The 17,051-nt window shown below is 48.4% G+C and overlaps 1 protein-coding gene across 4 annotated transcripts in view; it reads left to right on the forward strand.

Moving 5' to 3' along the window:
- The window catches only part of LOC139787011 (pseudouridylate synthase RPUSD2), a 115,730-nt gene that overhangs the window by 78,211 nt on the left and 20,468 nt on the right, over positions 1-17,051 (forward strand). For all 4 annotated transcript variants that reach the window (XM_071726105.1, XM_071726110.1, XM_071726122.1 and 1 more), the window contains 2 exons: positions 4,645-4,732; positions 15,777-15,999. In XM_071726105.1, the coding sequence (XP_071582206.1) occupies positions 4,645-4,732; positions 15,777-15,999 (311 nt within the window). The remainder of the gene's footprint in view (positions 1-4,644; positions 4,733-15,776; positions 16,000-17,051) is intronic.

Consider the following 17,051-nt stretch of genomic DNA (forward strand, 5'->3'; position numbering starts at 1 on the left):
GCTCTTTTTGCCGCGGCGTGACCCGGCGCCGAGAAAGTACATTACGCTGGATGTCGTATCTACCATCCGCGACGTCACCTCTCGCGCGGATTTACTCCTTTCCCCGTGCTCCGTCTCGTGCTTCGTCGCGGGATCGTGGAATTCTTTGCGCGTCGCGCGGCCAAAGAAACTCTCGACTCCCGTCCTCGCTAAAGTAGACGATACGTTACATCCGGGTGCGCGAAAGTAATTTATCTCGCCGACTCTCCGCGCGAGTGGCGAGTGCGCTCTCTCTCTCTCTCTCTCTCTCTCTCTCTCTCTCTCTCTCTCTCTCTCTCTCTCTCTCTCTCTCTCTCTCTCTCTCTCTCTCTCTCTCTCTCTCTCTCTCTCTCTCTCTCTCTCTCTCTCTCTCTCTCTCTCTCTTTCTTTCTCTCTCTCTTTCTCTCCCCCTCTCCCCCTCTCTCTCTCCCGTTCCAACACGTCGTAAATTAAACCCGGCGAATATGCATGCGATGAAAGAACGTTGCGCGCGAGTAACTCGATGATGAAGTAAGATATGCCGCTGCGCGCGACTTAGGGGATGTGTGTGATTAAGTTCCCCCCATTATTTTACGGCTGTTAAATCTTATCGCGGGAAGACGATCGCGTTGTGCCCCATTTACTCGCGAGCGGGAATGGGCACGTCGTCTCGTGCAGCACGCGTGTTACGCAAGTGTGTACGCGCGAAAGGTAGACACGCGTTCGATGCGGTAGAATTCGCTATGTCCGAAATCGGAATGTATACACGTACGCGGGCCACCGCCTGGCATGTCTCTCTTTGTCTTCCCGCTCCGTGCATTCCACGCGGTTTACGATATTACAGCGCATATCCCATTTGCGAGGTTCTCCTGCGTAAATCCGCACCGATATAAATATATCGCTCGGAGCAGTTGGAAGGGGCCTGCGTTTTCTAGAATTACGATGTAGGACGAAGGGGTCTACTGGGCGAAGGGCAAGCCTAAATGGCACGCCGCGCGCGTGAGAGGGCGAGAGGTGAGAAGGAAGGAAAGCTTCGGGACTTGGAGGAAACCCTCGGACGATGAAAGCAACGCGGTCGATCGCCCCCCAGGAGCAAGGGAGACCGTCGCTCGCGGGACGGAGGTAGAAACAGACCCGCAGGCGACATAGGCGGGGCGCGGACGGTCGTTCGAGGCTGGAGAGTGAAAGGGAGGGATGTTTTAGGGCCGGTCGATACAGCCGAAAGTCCAGAGAGCGAGCCGAGTGGCGCGAAAATTCGTGCGGATGAGGATATATCGTCGCGCGAGGGGGGCTTAAACGGAGAAAACCGAGCCTTGGTTCGAGGGTGGTTTTTTCCCCTTACGCCTGCCTGCCTCCGGCCTCGCCACTTCGCTCTTCTCTCGCGCGCGCCCCCTCCCACATCGCGCCTCGCAATTCTATGCTCTTTGTAAGTCTGGAGGGTCTCGTGTTTCCTCTTCTCGTCGTCGTCCGTCGTAGTAGTCGTCATCGTTTGTCGTCGTTGTCGTGTGGTCGGCCTTGTTCTGCAGTTTGCGGCGGTAACTAACATTTTCACCCCGAGATCGCAAACAATACGTAATGCGAACGTTAATTATTTAAGCAAAAATTTCGAGCCCTTGTTACGGTTAACGAGGTGCTCGACCGAGCAGGAGTCGGATTGTTTTATTTTTCACGAGATGGCGAATTATTTTGTATTTTTTTTAAAGCATATTGAATTGATACACGACTAGGCGTTCGGCAGGGAAACTGACTGCCTGTCGAAAAATTTATCACGTTTATTGTCGCGAAGAAAATTTATTCGCGTGACACGTGGCTCCGATCATAAATTTGTAGACAAGATTTTATCGTTCGATATTACGAATGATTGATTGTTTCATAAGAAACAGCCATGAATATCTTCCTCCGCAAACAGCCACCCTATCTTTCCCTTATCGTACTTTACATTTGATTTGTAGCGTTTTATCTATGCTTTTTGTTGCGCAGGTTGCTTACGCTTTGTTACTTCCGAATGTGTTGTCACGCGCGTTGAATTACTATGCAATTGATTACTTCGTGTTATCGTTCAGTCAATTATGAAACGAGTTTTCGAACGATGCAATTAGTAGTACTCTCGAAGCAAGCTGTTTGTCCCAGCAGCGCACATATGGCCGACGTATAAATATACATATTAATTTTCACAAATGTTCCCATTTAATATCTGCTATCTCGCTCTCGCGAAAACGAGCGGGCTGAAAATAGCTGATCATTATTATAATTAGCTGTAATGCAACGCTAACTCGATGCACCGGTGCAAAAATGCGATTGTGCACTTTATACATTATTCAGTGTAGCGCTCTCCCGAAACGATTATAACCAAGTTAACTCGGTATAAGGGAAAATATGCGGGTACTTAAATTATTAATAATGCGAGTACTTGATTATTGATACTTTATCTAATTTTGCGAAACGGAATCGTCGTAGAATTGTTATTTCTGCGGTATACCAATTTGATTACGGCGTTGTCACTTCATTTACGACGCACCGCGACTCGCGTGAGGTTTCCCATTTCGCTTGAATCTTTGCGACAGTCTAGAATTACGTTTCTGCCGGGAACACGTTCGCGGTTACGTCCGATAATTATTGATGAACAGGTAATGCCCATAGAGAAGTCTTTCTCGTCTCTATCGATACCGCTGTGTCCGAACGTATCGTACCGCACGCCACTATCGGCCATCGAAAATTCGCGCAACGCCCCGTATAATCGGATTTACGCCGGTCGATGCTCTCGCGATTTCGACTAATTATTGTCTGCGTTAATTAAAACGTGTCGCGTACACGGATATTAGGATCCATTAATGTAATGCGCCGTTTGTTTCGAACGAGTGGAACGCGGCCACGCGATGCGCGCCGGATGTCGTTATTAATTTTAATTAACGATCTAATTAAAATGATTCCTTTGTGAGGAAACCCCCTTCTTGGGAGGCCAGCGGCTGTCGCTCTCTTGGTCGTCCATTACTCTGCCTATACGGGACGTACAAGAGGTCTTCGGAGTAGAAAACCACTTGCGAGCACGCGACCATCCCGGGTTTGAGTGCGAAGTGCGCGCTGCTTAATATTTGCTCCAATTATTGCTCCACATCGCAACGATTCTCGTGATAACGGTCGAATCCACTGGCGGAATGCGCAGGGGCGATCCCGTTTTAATGAGAGAATTTTCGAATCAGCGTACGACGAGGCACCCCGGTGATTTACGTTTGTTTCGCTAATCGCGCGTTCTATATCGCGGAATATCATATGGTTCGCCGAGCCTCCGAACCGAAGCGAGATGCAAGCGCGAGGTGTGTCGCGGGATGCAGAGCGGGCGAAAATGCGGCGCGCATTATGCGCGTGCACGTAGCGTACCGGTGTAGCGTTTTACTTTTTAATTAGGCGCACGCGCTCGACGGCAGTCCCAGCCGCGTTCTCGTTTCGCCTTCGTCATGCTACGTTTATGCAAACTTGCACTTATCTCGTTACGTCGCACTTGACGGCCTTGCCACGACGACGCTGACGACGACGACGTCGCCGTCGCCGTCGCCGCGTAATTCCGGCCATTCGGTCTTACGAAACTCACGCGTTTCTCGCCACGCCATACGTAACAATTAGTCCCGGTATCCTTTTGCCGTTTCCTCGCTTCCACGAAACACGCGACCGCGTAAATTTCATCGAGCACGTGTAGACCACGCCGTTAAGAAAATTTCGCGGGGCTTTCGCGGCGCGAACGACGGAACTTTCGGTCGTTCGAGAGATTTACCGTCGCTATCGGGATTCATATCGGGGTGCACACCGGTACTTTCTCATAACGCGGAAATCTTAAATTCTACGCATTTCCAGGACGTATCGCCATTCCCCGTGATCGATCCGTTTCGATGGGCGATCCTCGCGTAATTCTTCTTCGTAAATAAACGTCGTAAATAAACGTCCAAGTGATAATTCAATAAACGGACGCCGGCTTGCTGCGGGCCACTGACAATACGCGCGAAACCGCGGCCGTGAGTTTCTATTTTCCAGCTGCCCGCTGTTGTCAGCGGTCCCCGTGCCCCCTTATTGTCTGGAAATGCTGGGAATTTTTTGTATGATAAATTTATCGTCGCCATACGTCAGCTCTCTCTCTCTCTCTCCCTCGCGAGCGCGGCGTATGGAGCCGCCAGCCTGGACTAGCTCGTCCACTTACCTATCTACTGCGCCCTTTATTTCAGTCGCAAGTGACAAATAACGCCAGCATATCTCCGTTTTTAATCGGGTCCGCCATAAATCCGGCATAACCGCGATTTTTGCCGCGCGGATATTAGTCAGCGGAGTAAAAACTGGAGCGCGCGCGGGGTCGCGTCCCCGGCGAAATACAATTTGCTTTCTCGAGTTAAGGGCACTCGATAACTAGGGATATCCCCGCCGTGTATTTTCGCGCCATTATCACTCGCGGAATGACGTTTGTCCATTCTCGTCACTTTTGACTACCTTTTTCAGTGTCAGAGGCCCCGCTATTGTCTCACGAAATTCTATTGTTTTATATCTTTTATATCGTCCCGTGTACAGAGCGCAGTTATTCCATGTATACCGGATACCGCGAAGTTGCATGTAACCGCGGCTGACCACTCCGCAGTCTCTTATCTACTACGTTCTTTGTTCCAGGCAAAATTGGAAACGAAAGCGCTGAAAGCGAAGAGGCCGGGATTCACGGACGAGCGGTACAACGAGACCAGTTATTACGTGGAGCACGGTCAGTATCTTCTGTCAGACGTTTCGTATTTAATCCGGCCACACGGCCGGCCAGGGTCGGCGGTCGCGTCTAATACTCCGGATTAACCGGGGCGGATTAACGCGTCGCTCCGTGATCCTCGTCTTGAACTCCGACTTCGAGACCGACGAGAGATCGCGAGAATCGTTCGCGCGTGTCAGATTGGTTTCCACACTGCGCGTTTGGGATTTTTTAATTAACCACGCTCGCCGGAAGATACAATAGCTTCGACCAACGTTTTCCGATCCGCGGTGTTCGCGAAAGCCAAAAATGCCGCAAGCCGGCCTTGAACGGGATCGATTGATTTTCGACAATGTTAGTCTTACACTCGGGCGTGCGAGTTCGCCGGCCACCAACGAGCCAAGTAATCTTGGATAATCCGCCGGATAAATACCAACCGGTGCAATAATCTGCCGACCTTCTCTCCCGTCGATGACCGACGAATGAAGGAGGAATGAGACACTCGACTATTCTCTCGGAAGTCCGAAGTGAACACGGGATAAAGTGAAAACTGCGGCGCAACAGATTTGACGAGGCATTGACGTATTTCTGTTACCATCGATTTCCAATCTCTTCATTATTTTCGAATTTCAATGAACGAAAGGATTTCAAGTAAGCATCGACCGTCTCCTTCCGCGATAACGCTTTACTTGGTTGATAGCCTGAATTTCAAGAACGATATTCTTATAAGGCCTTAAATTATCTCTCCGAAATCTATATTCTCGACATCTTAAAAAGTCTTTGAGTAATATTTTAAGTTTTATGATGATCAGTTTCTCGAGTATTCGTTGCGAGGTAACATAGGAGTTTTCTGACAGCTCGTATATCTAAAATTCAAATCGAATGACATAAAGAAACGCTTATCTTAATCTTGCAAAGGCGCCCCGTCACTCAAAGAAAAGCTTCAAAGGACTGCGGGCGAGCGATAACGTATTCGCCGCGTGCGCTGATAACCGCCCTTGTCGAACGATACGGTAGCATATTCTTTTGTGGAATAAAACTGTCGCGTCATGTATAAACTCCCGCTGCGCAGGAGATATACGTATAACAGTTAAGTCAATTTCGATTTGGCTGCATCTGCCTGCCGCGCGGCTGTCGCTGGTTTATCGTGTGCCAATACACGCCGCGCGATCGGAACATCCGGAACTTCTCTCCGCGTATTCGCGTCTCGCACCGTATATCCGCGGGTATTATTCCGGCATCGCCGCGAATCGCCTAATGGGCAGACATCGCGAGCTCATTATCGCCGACAGCCGGCAGCGGTCGTGATAACGCGACGGTGTGTGTCGCGGGCGCGGAAAGCGAGAAAAGCACGGAATCCGAAAGCGCGCCGTGGAAACGCGGAGAGGCGACTGGGGAATAATTAAATTAACGTTTCGACGAGAGGGAGACTTATCGGTTTATCGTGCGCCCGATAATCAATGCGGAGTAGATACTCCCGTAGAGAGACGTCGCTATTTCCATCTCCATCGCGCGCGCAAACCGCCACGGCTTTTTGCAACTTTAGTTTTATTGCTCCGCATAGGTCCTAGAAGAGGAATTCTAAGACACTCTAGAGAAGAATTTAACAGTTTTGTTGCGGGGCACAGCACAGTGAGACCGAGACATTAAAATTGTTCGACAAGCTGCACCTCGTAGATGTAATCGCGTTATCGAACAAAGATATTCTTGCCGCGCGAACAATTTGTAAAAGATCTTGTAATTGCGTCTTTATCGAGCCAGTGAATCGTTAAAGGGATAGACAATACAATTTTAGTGCTTTTAGCGCTCAGGAAATCTTCTGTGCTTCGTGCAGACCGCGATACAGCGTGCGATTAACTTTTCCAGTAGTTCGAGTCGACGCTTCTTTCGCCGACGAGCCATTGGCGCGATTAACGTATATCCAGCGCGAGGAGAGAAAAACCGTGGCACCATCTCCATCGGGAACGATCGTTCGGCGCATTGTCGGATCGAGCGATACGTGCCGTACGCCGACGTGAGCTCATTATCGCGAGTTAGGGTTGCCGTTCACGATAACGGCCGTTTACAGCGTGCGGCTGCGGTGAAAGAGAAAGAGAGAGAGATGTATATAGAGAATAGATGAGGAGGAGGAAGTCGAGGCGAGAATACGGAATTGCCGTCGGCGGAAGACGCGCGAAGAAAGGCCGAAAGGGAGAGAGAATGGCCGAGGCGGGGCGCGAAGGGTGTCGGGGGTGGTTACAGAGACGCGAGAAAAGGGATCGATCGATCGGATATTTAGACGGGCGAATGGCAATATCGACAACCGATATCTGTTCCACATTCGAATAATAGAGCCGCGCGAACGACGCGCTCTGGGCATCTTCCCCCCCCTCTCTCTCTCTCTCTCTCTCTCTCTCTCTTTTCCTCCCTCTCACTCTCTCCTTCCCATCCATGCAGTGAAACAAAGACCTATTAATGCCACTTGGAAGACAGACAGCTGCTGCACATACGTTCTCCGAGTACGCGCCCCCTCCCCCGTATCTCCATTCCCCCCTGCATCTTGCGCCCCTTAAAATGCATCACGCTCGATCGAACTCGAAGACGTCGCGCGGGATGCTTTGGGTATGCAGGTATGCTCGCGGGCGCAAGCTCGTTGCGGGAATTAAGGGCGGCGCATTGTCCAGACTAGGTCACAAGGATTTTCGAGTCACGCTCGCGGGTAATAGTTTTCCATTTTTCTTTCCCTCCCTGAAGGAATCGTAGGGTTGGGTTTCTAAAAGGGACGAACGACTTGTAGCGACAAATTATTTCTTTTCGAAAATGGAACGTCGGGGACGTTGGGATTTTCGGGCGACGATATTATTTAGAAGCTGCATGATTGGAACTACGACATCCCATTCTGGAGGATCTTGCTCGCCGAAATGGCGGATTTGACCGTACCCAGGGTAGTGAATGGCACGTCGTAACGCCACAAACGCCGGATTTGGAAGCCCCGAAATCCGAAACGTCGGCTTACCGTCGCGCGCGTGGTACACGCTGTGGGATCTCCGCCATCTGCGATCGGCGCCCGATTTCCAAACGCACGCGTGCACGACTTACGGGGGGCGAAGAACCGACGCGGGTGATTCTACGTGATTCAAATCTAGATCCGACCCTATCCTCTCGAGTTAAGAAACCCGGCGTACGTTATCGAGTCGAGAGATCCCTGGGTCTTGGCAATTCGGTCTCGGCACAAACCAGCCGCATTTTCTCCCCCTTTCCCTGCCCTCGTTCCCATATCTTTTCTTCGTGAAGTTTCGAAAACGCGTTTATTCACGAGAATGTCCCGAAGAAATCGACCGGAGGAAACTTGTTGGATAAACGAATTTGAAATGATACGAGATATACATAACGTTTTAATATTTCGTTAATAAATTATCGTTGCGATGCACTCGAGAATCGTGATGTCGAATGGTCGCTTTATTTGCTACACAACGAGGATTTTTTGGGAAGCATTGTACCTCCTCGCGCCACAATCTGCCAACATGCGCGACTCTAATTGGCCACGAAGACATCTCTCGTTGCTTTGAGCCCGCCCCGAAGACGAGACTTGGCACTTGCAGACGGTCTTCGCGAAGGTAGAATATGCTGGCAGCCCTTTGCGACTGCGGCAACACCTGCTCGCCGGAAGCTCTTGTGCGATTCTCTGTGTTCTATCTGGCAGACGTTGGAGACTCTTGACTTGGAAGATGGCTAATGCGACATATGAGATATCATCGCTGGAATTAATTTCATTATATTAGGCATACCTTTAGACAGTAACGTGCAATTATTTTGTCTCGTAGTTTTTCATTTTATCGATTTCCCTTTAACTTAATTAATTTAATTATTTAATAGAGTTCTACGTACAGATAGCTCAGTAAAGCTATCAAAGGTGACTCTCTATATTATTATATAATTATTCGTTGACTCTCCTGGGAAAGTGACACATCTCTTTCATTCGCTCGTCTATTCAATTTATTTTACAATATTGGATTTCGACGTCGCGCCGCACGGGACGGAAGAATTTTTTCGGTGGATAAATTAACACGAGCTCGGCTGAATCGCTTAATTGGTTAATTAACGATGTAGCAGAAATGAAATCGTAAAACCTGGCGGGGAACACGCATAGCGGGAGGTAGCGTACCCGCGGCGCGACACGAATGCTACATCTCGAGGATTCTGTAACTCTCGCGATGTAATATACTTGGCGGAAGGATAGTGACTGTAATAGAAGTCAGGCCGCCGTCGAATCGAGATATAGGACCGTAAGTTTGCTCGGTGTTTTACGAGCTTTCTACTTTGATGCCCGCGAACTTTCCCGATCGTGGGGAAAATAGGAAAGGGGGAATAGGAAATGGAGCGCGCGTTATTTCTAGCGGCGAATTTTTTTCTTCCCCGCACTATGCGTTATGAGCCGATATGCGAATTTATTTAGAACGAATCAAATATTTATATAACTCTAGAGATCCGTTATATCCGAGAGAGAGAAAGTAAAGTAAAACGGCTCCCCCTTCTTAGAGGGAAGACTACCCGCGCGAGAGGTCGTCGCATTAGAGGCGACCTGATCCATATTCATATACTCCTCACCCTCCTTGTTCTGGATATTTAATTCATCGCATGTAGAACCAACGAAAACAACCTGTGCGTGACGAAGAATTCGTCTAACTTCGCGACCGCGCGGCCTGTGTTGGTTCACGGTAGTTCGTGCTTCATCCTGTACTTAGCGGAGGACAAACAGAGATCGTGTGCGCGATATACCGAACGTCGGCCTAAGCTAGATCCTGTACGTTGATTGACTAAGTATAACGATGAACTACTTGACCGTAATGATTCGTTTATAGATCCTTACGTGGCGCAATCGTTAGATCGACGCATTGGATTAAACGACAGATTTAGAACGCGGATTAAATGTCTGGGCGATATGTAGCGCGCGCGCGAGAAAGGGGAGGGAAAAAAAGCGGTCGTTATTCTACACGGATGACGTTTTAAAATCCGAGTGAGCTCCGCGGCACTCAGCGGCGATACGGTAATGGCCGAACGCCGTTCGGAGAGTTTCACGATTTTAAAAATGGCAGTTGACACGCTTTTTGATTAACCCGAGAAAACGCCGGACGCACGCGCGAAAGCGTTAACGACACAACGTATTCTTTATTCCATTCGCCAGGAGATATAACTCGCGATATATCGGGCAACGCGGGATTTCTCATTTCGCTAAAAATAACACATGATTGTTTATTGCCACGGGAATCGTCACGCAAGATTTATTGAGAGATAAGGGCTCGCGTAGGTTGGCCCGTAACGGTATATTACTCCTGTAAGTAGTAACGCTCGGTCAGAGATCAGTCCGCGCTATAAGTAGAAAATTCCGCGCGCACAGACATGACGGTGATTGAAGTGCGATTAATATTTTCGATCCAGCGGTTCCGCTGGCTTTTCTTATTTCGATTTCCCGATAGCGGTTTACTTGTCGACTCGTGAATGAAGATTGGCGTGTATTATTACCTCTCATAATAACCGTGCAAATCTCGTCCTGTCATCGCGAAGCACCTGCGTCGATCTCGGTCGCGATTAATTTTTACAATGCCTTATTATCCGGTTTCATAACGATAAATCTCCTCTGTATCTCTCCACGTCTTACACACCGCGGTTCACAACCACTCGTCTAATCTTATCTCCGCGCGAATTATACACGCCCGCCTGCAGACGGGGTAACACAAGCCCCCGAATTTACTGGCGAACGTCGGCGGGGTATCGAGATTACACGAAATTCGCGTGCGGCGCGATGATCCGTGGGACAACACACATTGAGCATCGTGCGCGATGCACACAGCGTGACTGTAAATTAGCGCGAGTGCCCCCGCGATAACGCTCGGTCACGGAAATGTACGATATCGAACGCACGTTTGAAGAAAAAATTTTTTTCAAAGAGAGATGCGCGGAATTCAATTAAGTTCTCGTTAAGAAAACAATACATTCACACGACGCCTTGATCGATGGATTTTATTTATCACGTGGCGCTTGTGCGCGGACTTGCGGTCACCCTGTATGTCCGATATGCAACATCCTCCGTAAACGGGATCGCATTTCAACCGTATGGGCTCCTTTCCACCATCCGCGGGCGCATGGAGATACGCGCTTTATGCGTGTTATGTGAAATAAACAGCTGGCGGTTTTTTACTTGACGACTGGCGACAGGGCACGGTTAAGGATTTGGAGGATGATAAAACATTTATGTGTGTACGGTATGCGCGCGGAAACGCACACCCACTTTGGAAATATGCGATTGCCTTTCTCCCTATCGCACTCGCCTCTCCCATGTGGAGGGCGAAACGCGCCGGGGTGTTATGAATTATACATGATACAAGCGGAGAGATCGATACGGTATTTCGAGAGTAGGATCGCGACCGGTTTAAGTCATATTTTATTATCGCCGTTTGTTTGAATGCACGAGAATGCCGGGGAATAAAAGTGTAACGGGTATTGACGTATGTAACAGGACGGTCGATTTCCGGGAGATATTAAATGCACGGATCCGAGACGCGGAGTGAATCGGTACATATATACGCGCCTTTGATAGGTGTGGGTGCAAGATTTATATGGGTAACTTGATTGGCAAAAGGAAAAAGAGAAGTTTTACGCGGTATTTAAAGGTAGGAAAACCCTCCGATGTGTTGCATGCTCGAAGCGCGGAACGGAATACATTACGAACGTGAATTGTAACTCTGATTTGAAGATTGTTTCCGTTTTACACACATATATTCCGTTTCCGCGTGCGTATTTCGCAGCCTGTGGTGATATATTTTCGCGATGTGTGTTTTACGCGAAGTTTTTCGTACATTTACATACGGTGCGTAACGCCATTAAGGACTTTTTCCGGTCGCGAAATGGTATTTACAATCTTCCCGAGGAAACTCGAATGTCAAATATTAAGTGATATCCAGATACCGCTCAAATAGAGTACACCGCCCATGAATTTCGCAGGAACATGCGATTATTTTAGCTGGATTTCTCTCGCGGGACCTTCTCCTGCCGAGGTCCTCTTCGATCCGTTCGGTCTGTTTCGTCCGACCGTGAATTATATCCGATAGTAGACAAATAAATTAAATCTCTGCTCTCAGATATAAATATAGAGAAATATATTCAATTGACTATTAAATTCTCTAAATTAGAGAATCGCCAAGAATATCGCTGTATGTCATTAACATTGGCAAAAAATGTTAGTATTTTCTGAGAAGAGAATGGACGCGTTCCCTCGCTATTTTTCCGTAATCTCTAAGGATCCTGTAATTGTATCTTGTATATTTCGATTAAAAATGTCACGAGAGAGTGTCGTGTTGTCGCGATCAGCTGTGCGCAGGGCATTCGAACGGTGAGGACGAGAGAAGAGGGTCGATCGTAAAAGTGCGAGCCGAGCTGCAACGGAGGGTGTTTACTCCCGTTGTAAAAGCGGCCGTGCGTATATACACGAGCTGCGGAGTGCCACGTTGTGTGTCGGCAACGATCGATAGCGAATGAAACCCAAAGCGGCCCACGACGACACCGCCATTGGTTTGCTACTCGTAAAACAAGGCGTCGTTCCAGACGGGCGGGACGTTAGGGCTCACTCCTCGAGCCCTCCGTAACCTCCGTGAGCTGACTCACGACGAGACGTGGCTTCGTTTCCCCCTTGACTTTCTGAAAGCACGGCCCGATGCGGCCGATAATCGATACCAGGAATCACTCTGTCTTGTACAAAATTAGTAGCTGCCCTTAGAGTTAAGAGTTCGAATAAAATGCCGGGTAGGACGCTCTCTAGAGGAATTTTGAGGCCGATTTAATTTATAAAGATTATTCAATATTAAATCTAATTATATTATACGTGTGGCAATTATTACATATTTAAATAATGTTAGAAATAAGAAGAGTGAAGTTTGAATATTCTGTTCTGGAATAGATATATTTTAAACATTGATTTTGGCTCGGTTAACTATAATCTCGGTTTATTCGTCATATCTTTCATTCTCCGAATATCTCGATGATTAATTTTCATCTTAGTTTACCTTAAAATTAGCTGAAGTATGAAATATAAAAGACATTATTAAAACGATATTGAATAGCAGTAATAGAACGACCTTACGAATCGCAGCGACTTTACACCGAAGCTCTCGAAAAAGACTCTTCCTTCTCGAATCGCTTGCATCAGACATTTTCCGGCTCAGTGTTTCTCGAAAATCAATTCCTACGTATATCGGCGAGATGCAAGGATCGAGATATCTCGCCATCGACGAGAAAAGAGATTTCTGGGGCGAAATTCTGCGGGCGTGCCGACGGATTTTCCGTTGGCGCAGAGAGTATCGAACGGGAAACCGAGAGCGCGGATGATGTTACAGAGCAAAACGGGAAGAACGGGGGGGGGGGGGAGGATACTGCGAGCGATGCCGAGGAGAAACAAAAGGGAGTAAAGAAAGTATTGCACGGTTGTCAGGGGATAAGATGTCGGGGGTCTCGGGAACAACCTCGACATCGGAGGCAATTACTGGCCCGCTGCAATGAATACGGCGGGTCGTGTCCCATTGGCGTGTAATAGCGTCGTAATTACTTTAAGCCACGGTTGCCACGGCGGATTCGATAGAATCCACGATCGTCTGAGACTAAACGAACCGAGGAAAAGGCGACTTTTTACGGTTAATTACTATGTTACTGGATACTTTGTCATTCTTACGTTCTCATTAATTCGAGGATATCTTGTTATACAGTTGTATAAGAAAGGAGATACGCTCGATGCAGCGTGCGGCGACAATGTTGTAGCGGTTTTTTTTTTATTACCAATTTATATCAACCTGTACTTCTGACGTTTTTCATAATACGAATTCCTCTCTGAAGATGATATATTTCTCAGCGCGACGACGTCGATGGTGGAAGCTCTCTTCTTTACGGTCTATAAGCAGACCGCCTAATCTTCTTTTTTCCTTTCTTGCTCGTTTCGCTTTTCTTCTTTCTCCCTTTCTCCTTCGAGCTTGTTTCTTTTTTTCCCCCCCTCGTATGCGCGAAGACGATTTCCTTCCGCTTCTCGAGAAGCTCTTGGCTAAACGACCGCGTCCCGATGGTTCCATTCCTCGAAAGCTCGAAAGCCCGAGAGGGATCAATCGTTCACTCGGTCCGTGCCGAACGCCCTGAGAGCACGGCTAGCTCTTTCGAGACATTTCGATTGTCAAATGACCTCCGTCTGCTTTAGTTCCGGCAAAGAGTGCCTGCCGTCGAGTACCGTCGGTCGTCGACGTTCCGAAGGCAATTTAATTAAAGTAACTTCAGCCGGGCGAGAATACGAGGGGTTTTTCTTTCCCTCGCGAAACTGTTTCTGTTTATTCAGGATCTTCTACGCGCGCCGATTTCGATCTCGCACAAAAGGCCGGGCCACTGCCAGCTCATCCGGCCGGAGTAGAAACCGCGTGCGGTCTCTTTGACGCGAATGCGTTTTTGTTCTCCGTCTCCAATTTTCCTTCGTCGACCACTTGAAAAGTCTTTGTGTAATGCGGCGAACTCCCGCTTATTTCTGTTCCCGCAAGGACTCGACTAGCTAGAATAAATTAATTTTTTCGCCTCGGACGTACAGCAGTTGAAAATTGCGACAGTAGCGGATTGGAATATATGTGGAGACTAAGTAAAAATATCTCTCTCCTCTTTTTTTCTCTTTTTTTCAACGAAACATTTATGCCAAACGCGATATGAAGCGCGGAGTAATTCCATGCTCTTTTCATTTCAAATGTCAAACGTTCATTAATCCCCTTATAGACAGACTGTCTTTTAAATAACGAGCATGCTATCGGAAAAAAGCTCCTTTGACGCGACTGGACGCGCGACGGGACATTAATCAAATCTCCTCGCGGTATTAATTTTTTTCTGACCGGAATAAAGCGCGGAAATCGCTCGGACACGAGTCCCAAAGCGAGAGACTTGTTCGTGAGACGTGGCACGTTTCGAAACGTGGCGAACTACTTTCAGGATGGCCGATGGACAATGAAGGGAGCCGTTTCGGGGTCGTAAAATTCTCAGGAGTGTCTCTCTTAAGCCGGTAACGGCGAGCAGTACGTTTACGTCCGTTCCGCCACTCGATTTAACTGTTTCCGTATCCGACGCGACTAATAAAATTACACGAGAACGACGGAGGACGATGGAGAAACGCGATCGGGATAATATATCGGGGGAGAAAAATTTTTAAAGGTATCAAATTATTCAATCAAGCGAGAGCGATATGGCGCGCGCGTGAATTCATAAAGCGCTGTATATCTTTCATTAACCCCGCGCGCGCTCCCGGGGATCTTTCTCTCTCTCTCTCTCTCGCGCGAGGAAGCTGAGAAAATTATTCCTCTTATTCGGGCTTATTAATCAACTTCCCGACTCGCCTCGCTTTTCTCTCTCCGGACGAAAATCTCATTTGAGGGTGACGCGTAACGAAGATTCGAACCGACGGATTAATTTCCACTTAACGTGGAAGGGAGAGAGGGAAAGCAAAATCCGGAAATAACGCGCGGTTCCGCGCGCAAGAAGCAATTTGAAGCACGAAAAATCTCCAAGTCAATCGCTATCGGAGTAACAGGATGTTCCAGAAATTTAAATACGTCCTTTTCCCCTCTTCTTTTTATTTCGCCGAGAGATACGAATAAGAAAGACGCGATCGACTTTATGTTAATCCCCGACGTAGATTTCGCCCGCGCGAGAGCAATCATCCTTGCTGCGGCGCGGAACGGTAATAGATTCGCAAATAACAGCGACATTTTCATGTATCCGCCGCAATATGATTTATTATGTGATTCCGCATCCATGAGATATCATATTCTCGTAATTCACACTTCGCCCGTTCGCCTTGGAGCACGCTCCGAGGCGCCAGCTCGGATGCTAATCTCCAATTAATTGCGGACAAGTGGCCCGCGGCGGTCGCGCGAATCGCGTTTCGCAACGTGACTAATATAGCCCCGTTAAACCTCCGTGACATTTAAAGACGGCTTACGGGATATTCCAAGTAATTATCGTTCTCTTTCTTATCCTCGTCTTCATGGTCGCTCCCCGGCGCTGGTGTGTGTTTCAGGTCTCCGTAAGGTATATCCCTATTACTTTACCTTCACGACATTCACGAAAGGTCGATGGGTCGGCGAGAAGATCCTGGAGGTCTTCGCGAGGGAATTCCGTGCCCATCCAGCCGAGGAATACGAGAGATGTATTCGCGCCGGCACCCTCACGGTCAACTATCAAAAGGTGGACGTCGATTACAGGTTACGGCACAACGATCTCCTGGCTAACGTCGTCCACAGGTACGTGAACGTTCTACCGGAAGCGGTCGGCCGTATCGTTTTCCCCCCTCGCGTCGTGCACGGTGCAATTGATTTTTGCGAGCGTTTGTCACCCGCCGCCGTCGTCGTCGTCATCGTCGTCGTCGCCGGCGCCGGCGCGAGAGCCCGTCCTCACGACTTCTCGCGGAAAATGTCAAGTGACTATTGTGAGAAAAGCGCCGTCGAGACTCGTGACTAAAGTTTGATTGAATCGCGACGATCGACGGCATCGAGCTGCGGAATGAAGAGAAAATTGCGCTTGTACGGAAACGTTGAGTTCAGTTTCTATTTCGGACCGCTTATTTGGTCGCGAAAATGCAATCTCGCGATGTTCAAAAAACGGACGATACTCGCTATTTTTTCTTCCTTTTTTAAAATGGAATTTAGTAGATTGCGAGTGCATATTTAAAATGGCATTTCATAACACCAAAGTGCTGTACGTGTTATTCGATATAAAAGGCACGTTCCTTTATCCATTTATACCGGGCGCACACGACACGTAACGTCGGGGTTTCTCGGGTACGCTTTAAATCCACTTTTTATCGAAGCGGGGTAGCTTGTTTATCGGTCGACGCGGGAATTTCGGCCGACGTCGGGCATATAGCTCCGGCGGCGTATACATATTTAACGATGCCTATTGGCCCCGTATAAATCCAGGTTAGCTTCCGCAGGAATTTACTTTGATTTCAGAAGAGCCCCGGGAATTTGGCGAGCCTTGTCAGGCGCGCGCAAATGAGATCGGGAATTTAATTTCGGGAATTTCCGAGTTAACCGCTTAGAGCTTGTTTCGCCCGCGCGAGCGCGGAACGCGATGTATCATTGTGATCGACAAGCTGTACCGCGCGCTGAGAAGGATCATCCTTATTTCGCACATAGATTTTTAGCTAACGCGAATTCTCATCTGCCGCCACGGATATATCCACCCGATGGAGGTATGACGTAACGATATGCGATCGACGGCTCAGCCCGGCGAGCGAGCTGTGTTTGCGCGTTACGTTGTATTATATGCGAGGAAGGTATCTAATGCGGATCAA

The sequence above is a fragment of the Temnothorax nylanderi genome, unplaced genomic scaffold, assembly GCF_030848795.1.
Source record: "Temnothorax nylanderi isolate EJ_2023f unplaced genomic scaffold, tnyl_v1.0 TNYL_tig0009_pilon, whole genome shotgun sequence".
NCBI lineage: Eukaryota > Metazoa > Arthropoda > Insecta > Hymenoptera > Formicidae > Temnothorax > Temnothorax nylanderi.